Consider the following 16,756-nt stretch of genomic DNA (forward strand, 5'->3'; position numbering starts at 1 on the left):
ATTTTAAATCTTAAAATTCACATTTTAACTACTCTTACACTCTTTTTAAAAATGCCTTTCAGCTGGCATAGTTGTATCCTTCCCTAGGTCGGGACATCAGTGTCATTAGGGATTTGCCAGTTGATTTGTTCTTAGAAATACTTCTGCTAATAATAATAGAGTGACCATTTATTAACATGTATCATTTCTGTTTTACTTCTGGCAAAATTGTAGTACTAAATTACTTAGAAATTAGTACTTGATACTTACACATCTGATGAGTAATGACTGAGACCCTAGTGGGAATCAGCACTGGTGCTGTACTTGGTACATTATGAGTAGCGGTCTCTGCTCTCCAGAAGGGGTTTAGCCTAAGCTGGGATCTTGTTCTTAGTATTTGCAGAAAAATATATTTGTGATCCTGACCTCGTCAAATTCATTAAAACCACCTAGATAGGAATATTAAATCAGATTCAGGACATGAACTATGGGGGACCACTTTGTAGAATCCCAGAAAGCTAGAGATGGAAACACTATTCAGAGAAAGGTGTTGCTTTCCATCCTCAATGAGAATAATACTGTTCTGTTCAATAACCAGATAAATCTGATGATTGCATGTGTGCCCAAATGTCCATTAGTGGATGAATAAATTCTGGTATATCAGTGTAATGTAGTATTCAGCTATAAAAAGGAGTGAAATACTGATTATTGCTACAATGTGGGTGAAATTGAACACAGTAAAGTTCTAAGTTAAAAAAAAAGACACAGAGGCAACCTATTGTATAATTCCACTTATAAGAACTGTCCGGAATAGGCCAATCTGCAGAGACAAAGTAAACTAATGGTTGTGGGCCAGGGGCTAGAATAGGAAGTGAAATTGAATTCTGACTAATCACTGCCCCCCCCCCCCTTTTTTTTTTAATTGTGACAGAACTTACATAACATAAAATCCACCATTTTAAATGTCCAATTCAGTGTCACTGGTCATTTTCACCTCAAGTTTACATTACCATTCTGGAAGAACTCATATTAAGTCATCCTTCTGATTATATTATTCAGTGGTTTTTATTGTATTCAGAGTTTCATGATCTAATTTGAGAATATTTTTATCACTCACAAAGAAGTCACTCCTAACTTAGTAATACAGCCCCTCACATAGTAAATGGCACAGCTGAAATGTAATCCCTGGTCTGTCCACTTCCAGAGATAATGGACAGGAAGTGTTAAGTATCTGCAGCAGCTCTGCCCCCAGCTTCATAGGTTGTCACTCGTGCATCATAGGAAAGGGAGAAAAGCATTAGGTCTGTCTTCTTTATCTGGAAACTCATGTACCTCTGTCCTTTACCTTATTCTTTCTTCTTTGGAAGATGGACCCTTCCGCCCTTGCTCTGAATTTCAGGGCCTTGCTTCACTCTTTTCTCCACCTTCCTCAATCTTGCCATTAATAATAGGCTTATAGTTTTCATCCACACCTTTTTCAGCTACAAACATAATCAGGTAGTTAAGAGAAAGAGCACAAATCCTGGCCATAAATCCTACTCACTCAGTTAAATGATCTTGGGCAACTTACTTAATTGTCCCTCAGTTTCTTTGGCTATAAAAGGAATGTAATAGCTCCTTCCTCATAGTGTGAGGCTAATGTGACGTATAGAGAGCCTTTAGCACAGTGCCTGGCACATAGCGTTCAATAAATGGGAGCTGCTGCTGTCGGTTTGTCTTGGCAGGTATTTTGTTGTCATCACCCTCAATCCCTCCTTCCCTTTACAGCAGGGACTCAGGACTAATTGAGAACAGACCACCTTTAGTTCCTTACCTGCCATTTTCATCTTGATCCATGGTAATGTGTTATCTTAGTTTGTTGAAATTACTACAAGACTCGCCTCTCGGCCTTTTGGCTAAGATCAGGTGAAATTACTACAAGACACCAGTGACTTTAATTGCCAAATTTAGAAAACAGACTCCTTTATTTGGATCTACTTGCCAATTTTTACTGCTTACTATTTCTGGAAACTCATTAATGTAAATTCTTGGCACTACCTGGCAATGAAGATTTTTTTTTGTTTGTTTGTTTTTTTATTTTATTTGACAGAGAGAGATCACAAGTAGGCAGAGAGGCAGGTAGAGAGAGAGGAGGAAGCAAGCTCCCTGCCGAGCAGAGAGCCCGATGCGGGGCTCGATCCCAGGACCCTGGGATCATGACCTGAGCCGAAGGCAGAGGCTTTAATCCACTGAGCCACCCAGGCGCCCCGGCAATGAAGATTTTTATGCAAGTGAAAAACTTTAGCATAAGGCCTAAAAAACTTTAAAAATTTGGGGGACCTGGCTGGGTCGGCGGGGTAAGTGGCTCTTGGTTCCATCTCAGGTCGTGATTTCACAGTCCTGGGATAGAGCTCCATGTTGGGTTCCGTGCTCAGTAGAAAGTCTGCTTGAGGATTCTTTCTGTCTCCCTTTGCTGTCCTCCCCGCAACCACCACTGGCACATGCGTGCTCTCAAACTTTAAAAACTTAAAAATATAATTTTTCTTTAAATATATGAATTAGAATTTATAAGGTAATATACATTTATTATAGAAAATTTAGAAAATATTTTTTTTTATTTATTTATTTGATAGAGATCACAAGTAGGCAGAGAGGCAGGCAGAGAGAGAGGGAGAAGCAGGCTCCCTGCTGAGCAGAGAGCCCGATATGGGGCTCAATCCCAGGACCCTGGGATCATGACCCAAGCAGAAGGCAGAGGTTTTAACCCACTGAGCCACCCAGGAGCCCCGAAAATATAGATATTTCTGTGAGGCACGATGATATTGGTAAATGCCTGGGCTCTAGAATCTTCAGTCTGGATTAAAATCCTGCCTCCATCATTTACTCCTGGCTCTGACCTTGGTCAGGTTATGTATGCAACTTCTCCTTCTTCTTTTCCCTCTCTGTAAAATGAGGACGAAGACAGTATTTGGTCCAATTGTAAACATCAAATGAGAAGTTTTACATGAGATAATGTATTAGAAGATCCGCCACAAAATAAGTGCTCAGAAAGTGTTGGATATCACCCTTTTTTCCTTTCTTTGATGCCTAAATGTAACTAGGAACATTGGTAACTTTACTCTCCAGTAATATAAGAAAGTCCTGAGGGTTATTATAAGATGTGTATATATGCAGTTGGTTGGATTTTACAGAATTTGTCTCTGTTCTGGTCGCCATTTTGCTGTTGACTCTTAGGAAGTCCCTTGCTAGGTACTAAATAACTTTGACAGCGTTGTGTAGTAGAAATAGGCTGTATTTGAAGGCTGGAGTTTTCTCCTAGAATTCATGAACCTTTTAATGAGAACAGGACCAAAAAAAAGAAGAAAAAAAAAGCCCAATGGGCTTGGAATATTTTGGCTGAAGGGCTGTATCATGACATTTTACATTCCTTCAGAGTTTTACCAATGTCAAAGAATTGGTACATTTATCTCAAGTGACAAAGTCAGAGTTAGGTAGAGGATACTCTGTTTAAATAGTATTGAATTCGGGCTCAGTGGGTTGGGGCCTCTGCCTTTGGCTCAGGTCATGATCCCAGGGTCCTGGGATCGAGCCCCGCATTGGGCTCTCTGCTCAGTGGGGAGCCTGCTTCCTCCTCTCTCTGCCTACTTGTGATCTCTGTCAAAAAAAAAAAAAAAAACTTTCAATAGTATTGAACTGAATCTAAAGTAGGCAAACATCCTATAAGGTAGCAGATGGCAGGGTATTATCCCCATTTGTCTTTTAAGGTAACCTGTGTGCTGGTCGTCTTCATTATCAGTGTCATCCGACAAACCTCCCAGAATGTGAAAGTAACATCACTGTGTTTTCATTGCTCTGTCTCATTGGTGGGTACAGCAACGAGGAACGTTGTCCTTAGGGGTGCAGGCCCTTCTGCGGTATTATCTTTGGCTCTTGGAATTGTCCCACAGGGAGAGAAGGTGCTTGGGCATGTGCGTGGGCACCTGCTGCTGGATTATGCAGATTCTCTTGGGCAAATGGCTTTTATCTTTATCTAAGCTCAAATTACATCTTCCTTCCTGAGTTAACTCTCCCCAGTTTCCCCCCAAGCACTGGGCACAGTGGAAGAGAACATGGAGGGCATTAGGAGAAAACTCAGCTGTGCACAGTGTGTTATAAGAACTTGATAAATGTTGATGGATTAGTTCAATGTTAAAAGGAGTTAATAATGGTAAGGACTTAAACTAGAGGAGTTCATACCTCGCATATCAGACTGATATTCTTCTAATATACTTCACACATTAAAAATAAAGTCCCAGGACTTTTAAACTTAAGCAGATAGCTCTCTGAGAAAGGATCCCAGGCCCCTTGCTTGCTTAAGTGTGGTAGAAGTCAAATGATGTTTAGCTCAGGTGTGGTAGAAGTTCAATGATGTTTACAGCTTCAGCTTTGATAAAAACAAAACAAAAAAACACTGATCTCAGGGAGTCAAATCCAGTGGGAAGAGACTTATCTTCTCCTTTGTGTTCCCTTGAGGATACACGGTATGAAGAAAGCACTGGTAAAAGTCTAAGGTCAAGAAGAATGAATGATTGCAGCTTTAAAATGACAATACCTGATCCTGCTGTTCATCCCCTGCTTAAAAATCTCCAGTTGCATTCTCTTCACCGGATGGTATGCAGATACCTCAGTAGGCTGCCCTCAGGGTCCTTGAGTAGCTGCACTTTTGTTGCACTTCCCTGCATTGGCCCAATGGTCTTCTTTTGTTGCTGACAGAGACCTCCTCATGCTTACAGACCCAGGTTATAGGTTTTCTTGGTGCCCTTAATCCAAAGTTGCTCTCCCCCTGCTCCCAGGGCATTTTGTGAACTTACAAGAGCAAATGTCAACACATTACAATAAATTAGGACTCTTTACCATTAGCCAGGGATGGGAAATTAAACTTTCTGTCTTTGTATCTCTCCTAGTGCCTACCAGGCATCCAGTCAGGTCTTCAACCTCATTTACTGGATGGGAAGTCCCTCAAAGTACTATTAGTTAATCATCCCATGTTCTCCTACCTTGCCTCTAACAAAAGTTCCACTGTTCTGGTTATTTTCATTTTACAAGTGATTTGTTTCCTTTCTCTACAGGCAGCATAATTCGTTGTATGAGGCGCCTGGAAGAACTGCTTCGACAGATGTGTCAAGCAGCAAAAGCCATTGGAAACACTGAGCTGGAAAACAAATTTGCAGAAGGTCGGTATCTAGTCTGTGGCCCTTTTCTAATCATTAAGGCAAATCTTTTGAGACCTGAGTTCTTGGCCATAACATAGGAAGACATTTTCAGATGCTCTTCACTGGAATGCCATGGAGGGCCATCTAGTAGTTTTTGTTTTGTTGTTGTTTTTTTTTTTTAGTAGTATTTAAATAACATTTTAGAGTGTCTCTCTGGGAAAAAGTTTCAAGATTTTTTATATAATCATTTATAAATATTTATTGTGTGCTATGTGCAGCATGGTTTTAAGCACCAGGGGATACAGCAGTGAACAAAAAAACCACAAACCCCTGCCTTCATGGAGCTTACATTCTAGTATGAGGAGACATAAAATAAGTCAACAATTAAAGTATTTCAGGTGGTGCTAAGTCTATAGTAAGAAAGGAAGAGACAATAGGAATTGAGGGATAGAGGAGATGGGCTAGGGCCCCCACTCAGAAGGTGGTATTGAGGCCCTTCACGTATGCCTGATAGATGTAAGCAAGAGCCAAGAGACCAATGTGGCTAGAGCAGAGTGAGGAGTAGAATAGTAGGAAGGAGAAAAGAGATGATCCTGTTACCCCTCAGCCCCTGGCTTTTTTGTGAAATGATTGGAGGTTTGACTACAGGAGTGGAGTGCTCTGGCAGTTCTTTGCTGTTGCATTGTAGGGAAGTCTGCAGATTAGCAAGGTGGAAGCAGGAAGACCAGGAAAAACCAGATGGCCAGTCCAAGGTGGTAGTAACTAGAGGCAGGCAGGGGGCCGGAGGGAGTATATAACCTGCTTACAGTTTGTTCCGTCTGAATATTTGCCAAGAAAAAGGGCTGTGAGTTAATACATTAAAGAATAGCAGCCAGCCACCTTGTCGCTCTGAGTTAGTTATTCATATAGTCACAATCCCTAATGATTTCTGCTAACCAGTGTCCTCAAAGGTGTGCAACAACTGGGTACTGTTTCCATATGGTTGATGGGGCAGGCCTATTTAATCAGCCAGAGTTTAGTTATGTAAACTTATTAAATAATAAACTTTGTCCTGCCTTAGTTCAGAAAGAATCTCACGTGGTAAGTGAAAATAAAGTGTCTCCTGGAATAGGCTGAAAATTCATGCTTTGGGGTCAGCTAACTGCCTTCGACGGTTTAGTCCTTTCTTCAGTGAGTCTTTGTGCATAGTCTGAGACACGGTCTCAGCCCTGCGCGCACACACACAGACAGGGTACTACCGAGTCTAGGGTCACAAGAGTAGGAGTCTGGTTTCTAAGTTACCCTGCTCTTCTCTTAGACCAACAAGGCTTTGTGTCATCAGGATTGTTGTATTAAAACCCCACCAGAGGGGAATTACAATCTTTGTGATCTTGGAGGTTTAAACTGTCTTTTCTTTTCTCTTAGGAATCACCAAAATCAAGAGAGATATTGTGTTTGCTGCCAGCCTCTACTTATAAAGAATTAGCTAAACGAATGTGGGATTTTAAATTTTTCACCACCTGATTACAGTTGACTACAAATGCTTACAGAAATGTTGATTTGGTTCTCCCATTTCAAGGCAGTTGTACTCAGACATTTTAATATGTATTATACTTCAATCAGGCATCATCCAAAGAAAGCATATTACATACACATTTGTACATAAGCATTACATTTTTTTTAATAAAAAATGTACAGGTGGGCATTGTTTTAGTGAAAGGCTTGAAATTTTTTTTTTTTTTTAATGAACTTAGAGCTATTAGAGAACCACTGTGTTAAATGTAACTATATACACACAGGTAAAGTGGGCATCCAAGAGGTATAGCAGCAGCAGTCCCTTAAAGGCTTGTATACCATGAAGAAAACTCATCCTCTTGTCTTCTGGTTGCAATCATTTTCCTTTAGAAAGCAGGCCAGCTTCATCTGGGCACTCTGCTACCTTCAAGGTTGGTGACTGTTCCTAAAGTGATTCCCTGTTGTTGGTGTTTCATGCAGAGTTGTATGGGAGTCCTCCTCTTTCCTTTCTTTAAAAGAATTTCTGTTCTTGAAGAAATCGGCTACATACACTGCCTACAGAAAACAAGTTATACTTAAATTACATCATTAAATACTTTTGTCCCATTCTCAGTTTAAAAACCATATACACAGTTGGAACAGGCAGTTGGCAAAAATAAAACCCTATCACAATGAAGGGGTACCAAAAAAAAGGGGGGGACTAACAGAGTTAGAAAAAGATGGTTTTAAATTGAGAGTTGCTTAGTTAGGTCTTGAGTAAATAGATTTACTCTGTTAGCACTTAGGTTATTCTGCAATTCATACCAAAATGAAACTAAACACTATAGCAGTAGCCTTTTACAAAAGTACATTTAGTTAAGATTTTTGTAACTTTTGGAAAGAGCAACATAGTTAATAACATCGAGTGATTACCCAGTAAAAATTACTGAGCCACATTATCTGCCTTTGGATAGTTTTCTCCCTGGGACAGGATTTCTACTTACTCCTCCCAGTGTTCATCAGTATCTAGCTGTAGGCTGCTGCCCTGTATACTTACAACTAATACCGCAACCAGGGCTCCTTGAATGAGTCCAGTCAGTACATCGCTCCAGTGGTGTTTGTAGTCAGAAACTCGAGAGAGGCCCACATAAATGGACACAGCAACAAGACCAAATTGCAGTGTGGGGCGTAAGAGTCTTGCCCAGTCTCCCTTCATCCTGGCTTGAAGGTAAAGCTAATAGAGAAGATAGGAATAAAGAGAAGAGCTCAACATACCAACTGGAAACTTTATACATTTTAAGTATCACCACACCCCGAAAGGGTTGGTGTTTTACATGAACAAGTCATTATATATTAATAACCATCACTATTAATAACCATTAACTAATCAGAGTATAAGTTCTACATAGAACAGGACTTTAGGCAAGCATTCTTCTGTTCATCTTCTGTTCATCAACACCTGCAACTTAATCCTTTTAAATAAGCCAAACAAAAAGTGATTGCCCCAGAAACTTGTCTTTAGAACAGTTCATTACTTTCCCTGTCTAGATGACTATTCAAACTGTAAACATGGCAAGGGGTGTCCATGTTCAGGACTTCCAAGGATTTCAAGGGCAGCTTCTCCTCTTGCATCTGTTGTAATTCTGATTCACAGCCAAGTGTTATCCTTAGTCTTGGGACAAACTGCTAGCATTCTGAGCATAGGGTGTCTTTACCCTGGGCCCAGCTGCTATGTTTTCCGCCCAATCTATCTAGAGATTGAGTTTGTTTAATTGATTCAATTTACTCAAGAGTTCTGCTCACCTCAGGTTATTTTAAAGGGCAGTGGAGACTACATAATCTGTATTTTAAGTAAATCTAATACTCTGCCTAAATAATACAGATTCTAGTTGAGCCCTGACCCAACAGTGAATTAGTCTTTGATTAGCACCTGTGCTCTGTAATCTTTTAAGTTCCATGACTTTTCCCTGTACTCATCAAACTTGAGAATTTCCCCTTTTCTGTGTCAGCCTGCCTTTGACTTGGGTGCATCTCTAAAGACTGTGATGCAGAAGGGTTTGGATAGTTTTCCTATCATTTTCTTTCAGCAAATCTGGTCTCTTTAAAAAACAAAACAAAAAATTTTTTTGCCTTATTTCTATCTAATAAGAATATGGTTTTAAAATATATTTTAAAACTTCTGTTTGGTAATTTGTGACTCATAACAATTAAATGGATTCCAACAATTTATGAATGGCTATGCCCATAGACACTGCCTACTTGAAATAGATATACAGATCCATTCCCAGTTGTTTGTGCACTGCTGTGAGCAAATACTCAGTTCTCAGCAGCTGGCAAAAACTCAGAGATTGTCTAATTTTATCGAGTGTTTTATAGTAGAAACATCTAATTGTAAAAGAGCATACCAGCTGTTCAATTGAATTGTACTTGTTAGCTGGTTAAAGTGCTCCTGGCTTTCTGCAGAGCCTCTCCTTTCCCTTTTTGTTGTTGAAACTATAAAAATGTAAACAGTAAGAGGCTTGTCTCAAGTTCTGAAGTTGGGGAAATAAGTTGGTTCTGGCTGAAGAAAAGTTTGCATCTGGAACTGAAGCCAGTTAGGTAACACAACCATGCCAGTAACATTCCCCTCACTAGGTTCTATCTTCATTGGAAATGTTTTATTCTTTTAAAGAGAATAGTACTTGGACTGGGGCTGAAGCCAAGTTTTGGATGTTACTCCCCAAAAGTTCAGCTGTCCCTCTTTTGATTATTTAGCTGCCTTTTCATATATCTGTTAAAAGCATGGGTTCTTCAGACTATAAAATTATATACCTATGAATTATAAATACTTACATGAATGCACCTTAGGGAAAACTGCACCTATCTCTGTTAAGGACATAGCATGAAAGAAACAATACCAACTGTAAAATGGATTTACACTTAGTCCTAGTTTGTGCTTCCAACCCAAAGAAAACTCAGGACTTTGAAGGTCCTTCCTCACTTAGGCTTCTAAAATCCTTCTGACAGTATTTTCCTTCCAGAGACCCTCACTTTAGGTAGCTTGCCCCCAAATTCCTCAACATCCCTGTGAAAAGAATTAGCATTCACTTATGGACTAGTACCCAAGCTTCCATGTACTTTAGGTGAAACCCTCACCCTTCTAAGTAGCTAGTTTCTCCTTACACATCTACCCAAGTATAGATGTTACCCTCTTCTCTCGCTACCCAGAGATGATTTCACCCTGAGGGGCTACTAGGAATCCCCCCATTGTGGTTTTACCCCTAACCTTATCCTCCCCTCCAGGCTCTGGCTCTTCTGATGACTAACGGCCATGGTGTGTATGCAGGCTGTGGTCACAGAACAGTTCTCAGCTCTAGGTGAGACGGACTAACTGGGTGTGCTTCCTGCTGTTTCCTTGAGTCCAAGATACTCAGTGTAGCTCTGGGAAGACCAGGTATCACGACAGCCCTGTTCGTCGCTGTGAAGAATCCTCCATTTCAATAGATGCCACGGAGCGAAACATACTGAGTTTCCTGGACCTTGGACCACTTGAGTTCCACAGCGGACATGCCCACAACTCCAGACATGGACAACTTTCCTCCCACGCTGCCAGCCAGAAGTCTTTTCCTCCATCAGCAGCTTCAGCAGAGTAGACAGTGTTGTCTTTCTGGTGGCTCTGCGTTAAGCCTTTCCCGGGTTCTGCAGTGCAGATCTTTTAATACCTCACCCTCTGGAGGCACTAGAGATTTGACTTCTTCTACCACTCATTTAACTCCTTCCCAAAATCATTACCTCTTGCCTGTTCTCTCCTTTTCCATTCTTTCATTTTGTGGATTATCACTTTTTTTTTCTATTCCTTGTCCTTTAAGAGGAAGGAGGACAGACAGTGTATGTACCTTTAAAAAATAAGACTCTATTGAGGGAAGTCTATGTTCATAACTGTCTCAGAGCAACAGTGTTGGAAGCTCTCACCACTGTTCTACTAGAACTAGATACAGGGACAGAACTCCTGCTTTAATGCTAAAGCTTATAATAAAAAGGCTCTGTAAGTCCCTGCCTTTGAAAACTCCACTCTCCCCACCTTCCCCACACATGCATTTGCTAATCACTTAAGCACTGAACACATCCACGTAAGGAAGTCAGTTGCTTCTCTCTTAAAACTCAGAAGAGCTAAGGAACTCTACACCCGGTGTTTTGTACGGTTTGGGACAGACTCAGTGGCAGTGTCAGTGACTTACAGATCCCCTCCTGGGGGAACCCTTCTTCCACAGACACAGTTGGAGGGGGAGCCCCATCCGGACCACACTGCTCTGCCTTCTCTTTACAGAGGGCACTGAAGATGACCTATGACAGGCCTGATCCAGAGATCCGCTAGGCTGGATTCTCCCTCTGGAATTTGCAGAAGGATGAACGAGTTCTCTTTTTTCCAGAATGTATAGAAAGAGCGCCTACAGGGTACAGGATAGGCTACCTGCAAACTAAACTTACAAGGAAGCAAAAGCTATGGTTAGACAAGGACAGCAAGCCATGACGAGAGATCAAAAAATGGAGCAGAGTGGCAGCCACACCAAAAAGCCAGGCGGCCAGTGAGACAGGCGGACCAAGTCCAGTTCCTGGTGGTGTGCTAGTTCTAGCCCCTCTGTGTCTTCACTGTAAACTGTTTTGGGGGCACCTGAGTGGCTCAAGTCAGTTAAGTGTCTGACCCTTGATTTTGGCTCAGGTCATAATTTCAGGGTCCTATAATCAAGCCTCACCTGGGACTCCCTGCTCAGCAAGTCGGCTTGTCTCCTCCTCCCTCTGTCCCTCCCCCTGCTCATAAGCATGTGCACGCTCTCGCTCTCCCTCTCAAACAAATCTTAAAACACAGACCTTTTTTTCCTCTGGGAGATGAGTCAGTTGCTTACAACCAAAAGATAAAGTGCCAACTACTAGCTACCTCTGTGTTTAATCAGAATCCCATTTTTTTTTTTCTTAATTTGGATTTCTGGAACTTGAATGATGAGTTTTACTTTTTAAAAAGGTAAGTTTCAATTGGGAAGGAAAATAGTATTTATACACCAGTGTTCAAACTGTGAGAAAAACTTGAAAAACATAATCCCATGGGAACAAACATTAAATGTCTACTGAACAAGAGCATTCTGGTAGTGGGCATGGGATTTACTTCCATGACTTCTTTCTACGTACAGTACAAGGTGTGCACCGCTACCCTACCCTAAGCCAAAAGTGGTTCATCTACCCATCTCTATCATTCTCTCAGGGCCATTTTAAGATTCTTTTCTGAGCATGCTTCAATTTGGCTTCAACTGACCTGCCCCATGGGGATTTTGGTCCACTGGTGGACAGAGTACTGCCTAGTGAGAAATTCTAGTCTCTGGATCCCTCCTGATCCTAATATCCAACCTTCTGGTGAAAGAAACAACAAAGCAGAAAGTTCCCAACTACAAATAAGAGAAAGGGTAGAAAAGGCAGAACCGAAGCAATAATGTGCAGCTGGTCACTGAGGTACTCGCAGAGGCAAAACGAACAGTCAAGTTTGTGAAAGGAACAACTGAGCCTACCACTAATGTCATCCCTGCTGTTAAAGGAAAAGTCAAGAGGCATGTGGGGTTCCAGCAGGCACAAACTGAGAATAAAGTTAGCAGGAAAAACAAAGTACCATCATATACTTTACTAACCTTTACACTGCTCTGCCCACTTTTTCATCTATTAGAGAGGCAGGATAGACACCTACCACAGGAGAACTTGGAGAGCAAATTAACCACCTCCAGGCCTCTCGATTTCTCCGTCTCCAGCAGGGGAACCATTATCTTCGTGACCAGACGGTACATCAGAGCCAGAGCTCAGGGCAAATCAGATACAACCAGTGACTGCACATAGCCCAGATTTAGAAAGCAAAAACTAGTTTGGTAATTAGCCTTGGGGATAATCCACCAATATCCTCCAGGAATGTCCTCACTAAAACCAGGCATCAATACTGAGGCTTATGAAAAGGAAGGTTCCAGATTTAGTTTTTCCTTCCAACAAAAGCAAACTGAGCAAGGGTAGGCCCTTAGCCACTCTTCCGCATCAGGCTTCTGATCAGGAAAATACAACTGCTCAATGTAGGGTAAGTGTCCAGTCTCTTTAAAAAGAAAAGTCCAGGGGCGCCTGGGTGGCTCAGTGGGTTAAGCTGCTTCCTTTGGCTCAGGTCATGATCTCAGGGTCCTGGGATCGAGTCCCGCATCGGGCTCTCTGCTCAGCAGGGAGCCTGCTTCCCTCTCTCTCTCTCTCTCTCTCTGCCTGCCTCTCTGCCTACTTGTGATCTCTGTCTGTCAAATAAATAAATAAAATCTTTAAAAAAAAAAAAAAAAGTCCAGTCTCTTAGCAAAGTAAAACCTATTGAAAATGGGATGAAAATAAGTTACTACATCCGGTATTTTTTAAAGAAATAAAAGCTGCTTAGCTGAGATTAGTAGAGACTCATAAAGGCAATTTCGTATTCCTTAAGAGAACAAGGACAGAAAGAATCAATTTGCTCAAAATAACCAGATATTCAAAGGCAGAGGGGATTGTAGGAAGACGCTCCACCACCGTGCAGGCAGCAGATGGTTCCCTGACAAGTGCAGGGAGGCCTTCCTGCTCACCCGGAGAGAATCCAGCACTGAATCTGTGAAGAGCCTCATGATAGCTTTGTAGGGCACACGAAGACCTCGTCAAAATAAACAGTGTGGACTTTTCAAAGCATGGGGTCACATTGGAAAAAAATGCAAAAGTATACACTTTTATTTTTTGTAAAAAAAAAAAAATATATATATATGTATATATATATATATATATATATATACACATACAGCTTTTTTAAATGAGGAAATTCAATGTCTATTGACACTACTTAGGTATCCTTTCATTATCTTACTATCACCAAAAAAGGAGAGTCAAGCCTATTTTGCCTAAAATTTCTGGGAAAATAAAAAACTAGCTTCCAATAAAGGGTCTAACTTCTCACTTTTAAAACCTAGTTGCTTAAAAAATAAATAAATAAAAATAAAACCTGGTTGCTGACCAAAATATTTTGTGAGGCTGGTTTATTTTTGCCTTTCCTTGATCCTGTAACACTTAACTACAAAACGCTGTTGTCTCACAGTTTCTTAATCTATTCTTTTTTTTTTTTTTTTTAAAGATTTTATTTATTTATTTGACAGAGAGAAATCACAAGTAGGCAGAGAGGCAGGCAGAGAGAGGAGGAAGCAGGCTCCCCGCCGAGCAGAAAGCCCGATGCGGGGCTCGAACCCAGGACCTGGGATCATGACCTGAGCCGAAGGCAGCGGCCCAACCCACTGAGCCACCCAGGCACCCCTCTTAATCTATTCTTAATATAAGAGGGTTTGTTTTTTTTTTTTCCATTTTAAATAGAGTCGGGGGGGTCAGCTTGCAAACTAAGAATGAATTTCACATTTTAAAGGGCTATTAAAAAAAAAAGAATACACAACGGAGACTGCATTGTGGACTACAAAGCTTATGACCTAACCTTTTAACCAAAATCCTCATCTGTCAACTTCTGAGCTAGACCAACAGTAGCGTGTTCAACACAAAGAACTGTTTCTTACTCTGCTTATTTTGAAAACAGCTTCTAAGACTCAGCCAGGCAATATATTGTTCCACCTCCACTTGAAGACAGATCTGGCCAGGAGAACACCCTAAGGGTGACCTCTGTTTAGTCTTTACTCTAGGCTTCAATTTCACCATCTTTAGGATTCAGAGTTCCTAAATTTAGATGTAGAATTCCATGTTACAATTAGACAAGATTCATGTAGTTCCTGGGCTCTGTTCACTTGTGCAATGCCTGGCATTAATTCACTTTGGAAACCATCTTCATGAAATATTCACCAATCGTAGATACTACATGTTAAGTGCAGGATAAGAGGTTGTACAAATCTGGAGAGAAGTGGGTGGTATCAAAGAGCACTATCCAGACAGGAGGGGGCAAGACCCAGACACCAAGGTGCCTGGGACCCCACTGTAGAAATTAATACAAGAATTTCCTAACAGACGGTGAGGAACACAATCTGAGATTTCAGGCTTCGTAGTACAGTGCTGGGAAACGTGTTTCAGTTTATTCCTTCAGTATATTCCAACACAACCTATATATAGAGAGATCTATCTATATATATATACTGAAAAAAGAATAGTCTCGTAACATGGTTCCTTTCCTGGATAGTGAAGTAAATTTGGATTCTTTGGCAGTTGGCCAAGTTCAGTGGGCATCACTAAGCACTTGAACTAGGTATGTGCAAAGAAGCCCTATCGTATGCTCCTACCAGCCTAGGTGCTTTTCATGGGTGCTGACTGCTCTGCCACTGTTAAGTTCAGGGCTGGGCTGCCTGCCAGAGGAAAATAATGGTCAGGATATTTTCTTTAAGAGACTTTTTAAAGTTAATTTCTGGGTGTCAGGAATTCTGGGCGGAAGTTTTGACTATCAAAAACTGTCCTCAGAATTTAAATGACTGTACATCTCCACCCAAATCTGGGGCTGACCCACGATGCCAAGATGCCTAGGGAAACAAGATGAGTCACTGCCTAAGGAACTGGCAGAGGACATGGGAGTGGTTAAATGTTGCATATAAACGCGAAAGCTGGAAAGCAGGGAGGCATCTGTGTTCAGGGGCTGAAATAAAAGCTGGGGCCTACATCCACATCAAGTAAATATTCCCACTGCTTAAGAGTCACTGAAATGCACTGCATGGTTGCTCTGGCCAACTTTCCTCTCCATAAAGGCCTTGGTCTATGACAAATCTCTTTATCCGAACTTTTCATTATAACTTTACCTCTAAGAGCTCATACTGACCCAGTTACCAACCTACAGTTAAGGTCATTTTCCCTCTGCTTAGATCTTCAATCTTGCCTCCTCATACACTCCTGGGCGTCCACACAGCAGGCTTACCACTGAGGCCCTCTATATTAATTTCATGTTCTACACAGTAGTTTCATATTTTACAAAAAAGCCTTTAAAGTTTATAATTGAATGTACAGATATTTTGAGAAGGGGTAAAGGAGCAAACATGAACAGTAAACTACGGGATATGGAATATGATACATCTGAGAATATATTCTTTATAATTAAAAACAGTTGGGGGTGCCTGGGTGGCTCAGTCAGTTAAGCCTCTGCCTTCAACTCAGATTATGATCCCCGAGTCCTGGGATTGAGCCCCACCATCAGGCTGCCTGCTTCTCCCTCTCCCCCTGCTGCTTCTCCCCCTTCTCTGCTGCTCCCCCTGCTTGTGTTCTCTCTCTCTGTGTCAAATCAATAAATAAAATCTTTGAGGCGGGGGGGACAGTTGCTAAAAGTCATGTGTCATCACCTGACCTTTACAGTAACTGGGCTAGGGTTCAGATCAAGCAGTCTATCAGCAAAGCAAGGGAACCCGATGAACACTAGAGAGCTAACAGACCTCAACAGCCTCCCAAGGCTCCTATTTCCCCTACTAAAAGGGTGGCAACCATCCCTCTTCTCCTACTTCATGAGGATTATCAGAAAGAGTCAACAAAGTAGTTTAAATGCAAATCATTAATATCAACATTAGAGTCTTAATGTTGACTCTAAAGGACTTAAGGACTCTCTCTCCTTAAGGACTTAAAGATACACACAGGTGAGGGAGCAAAACACAGAAGCGGCACTGACAAGGTCTGGCTGAGGGCATATAAAACATGTTCAAACACTGAAAAGCCATCAGTGTCGTCAAAGACTTCGGGTTTTGGGAAGATTTCTCAGGATACTGATGGCTCTAGCCTTCATCTCCTCCAGACTCCATGCCCTATTTAAGAGGAAAAATATACGGTGGCTCCCTTTAGAAAGAATGCTAACTTTTCCTAATGGGATAAATGAACAGAGCATATTGGAATAGTATTTCTTGTTCCTCCATTTAAATAACTAACATTCCCCATGGCACATTTTCAGAAATGTTTGGGTGTGTATTTTAAAAAGGAAGCCCCCAATTCTGTTAATTGGTACCCTGTTGCTTCCTTGCAAAATTAAATTAGCCTAAGACAAAAGACTGACATTTCCAGTAATGGTGAAGAGGCCAAAAATTAGCTCAGTTGTAATGGTTTTGAAATCATGGGTTTGCATTTTGTACAGCACACACATCTGTAATTTTTACATTCTTTCGACTTTTCAA

At 41.2% G+C, this 16,756-nt stretch overlaps 2 protein-coding genes across 8 annotated transcripts in view; one reads left to right on the plus strand and one right to left on the minus strand.

Moving 5' to 3' along the window:
• LOC111156866 (Ski2 like RNA helicase 2) overlaps positions 1 to 6,834 on the plus strand; it is a 111,536-nt gene extending 104,702 nt beyond the window's left edge. Inside the window, exons 26-27 of the mRNA XM_022517971.1 lie at positions 5,067 to 5,171; positions 6,555 to 6,834. Coding sequence (XP_022373679.1) covers positions 5,067 to 5,171; positions 6,555 to 6,607 — 158 coding nt within the window. The 3' untranslated portion in view covers positions 6,608 to 6,834. The remainder of the gene's footprint in view (positions 1 to 5,066; positions 5,172 to 6,554) is intronic.
• The window catches only part of LOC111156867 (phospholipid phosphatase 1), a 98,456-nt gene continuing 88,470 nt past the window's right edge, over positions 6,771 to 16,756 (minus strand). For 6 of the 7 annotated variants that reach the window (XM_022517974.1, XM_022517972.1, XM_022517978.1 and 3 more), the window contains 2 exons: positions 7,681 to 7,857; positions 6,829 to 7,199 (listed from right to left, as the gene is read on the minus strand). In XM_022517974.1, the coding sequence (XP_022373682.1) occupies positions 7,071 to 7,199; positions 7,681 to 7,857 (306 nt within the window). In that variant the 3' untranslated portion in view covers positions 6,829 to 7,070. Of the gene's footprint in view, positions 7,200 to 7,680; positions 7,858 to 16,756 lie in introns of all 7 variants that reach the window. The other variant, XM_022517979.1, reaches the window with a different exon arrangement.

The sequence above is a fragment of the Enhydra lutris genome, unplaced genomic scaffold (genome assembly GCF_002288905.1).
Source record: "Enhydra lutris kenyoni isolate GAN:26980312 unplaced genomic scaffold, ASM228890v2 scaffoldscaffold50, whole genome shotgun sequence".
Classification (NCBI taxonomy): domain Eukaryota; kingdom Metazoa; phylum Chordata; class Mammalia; order Carnivora; family Mustelidae; genus Enhydra; species Enhydra lutris.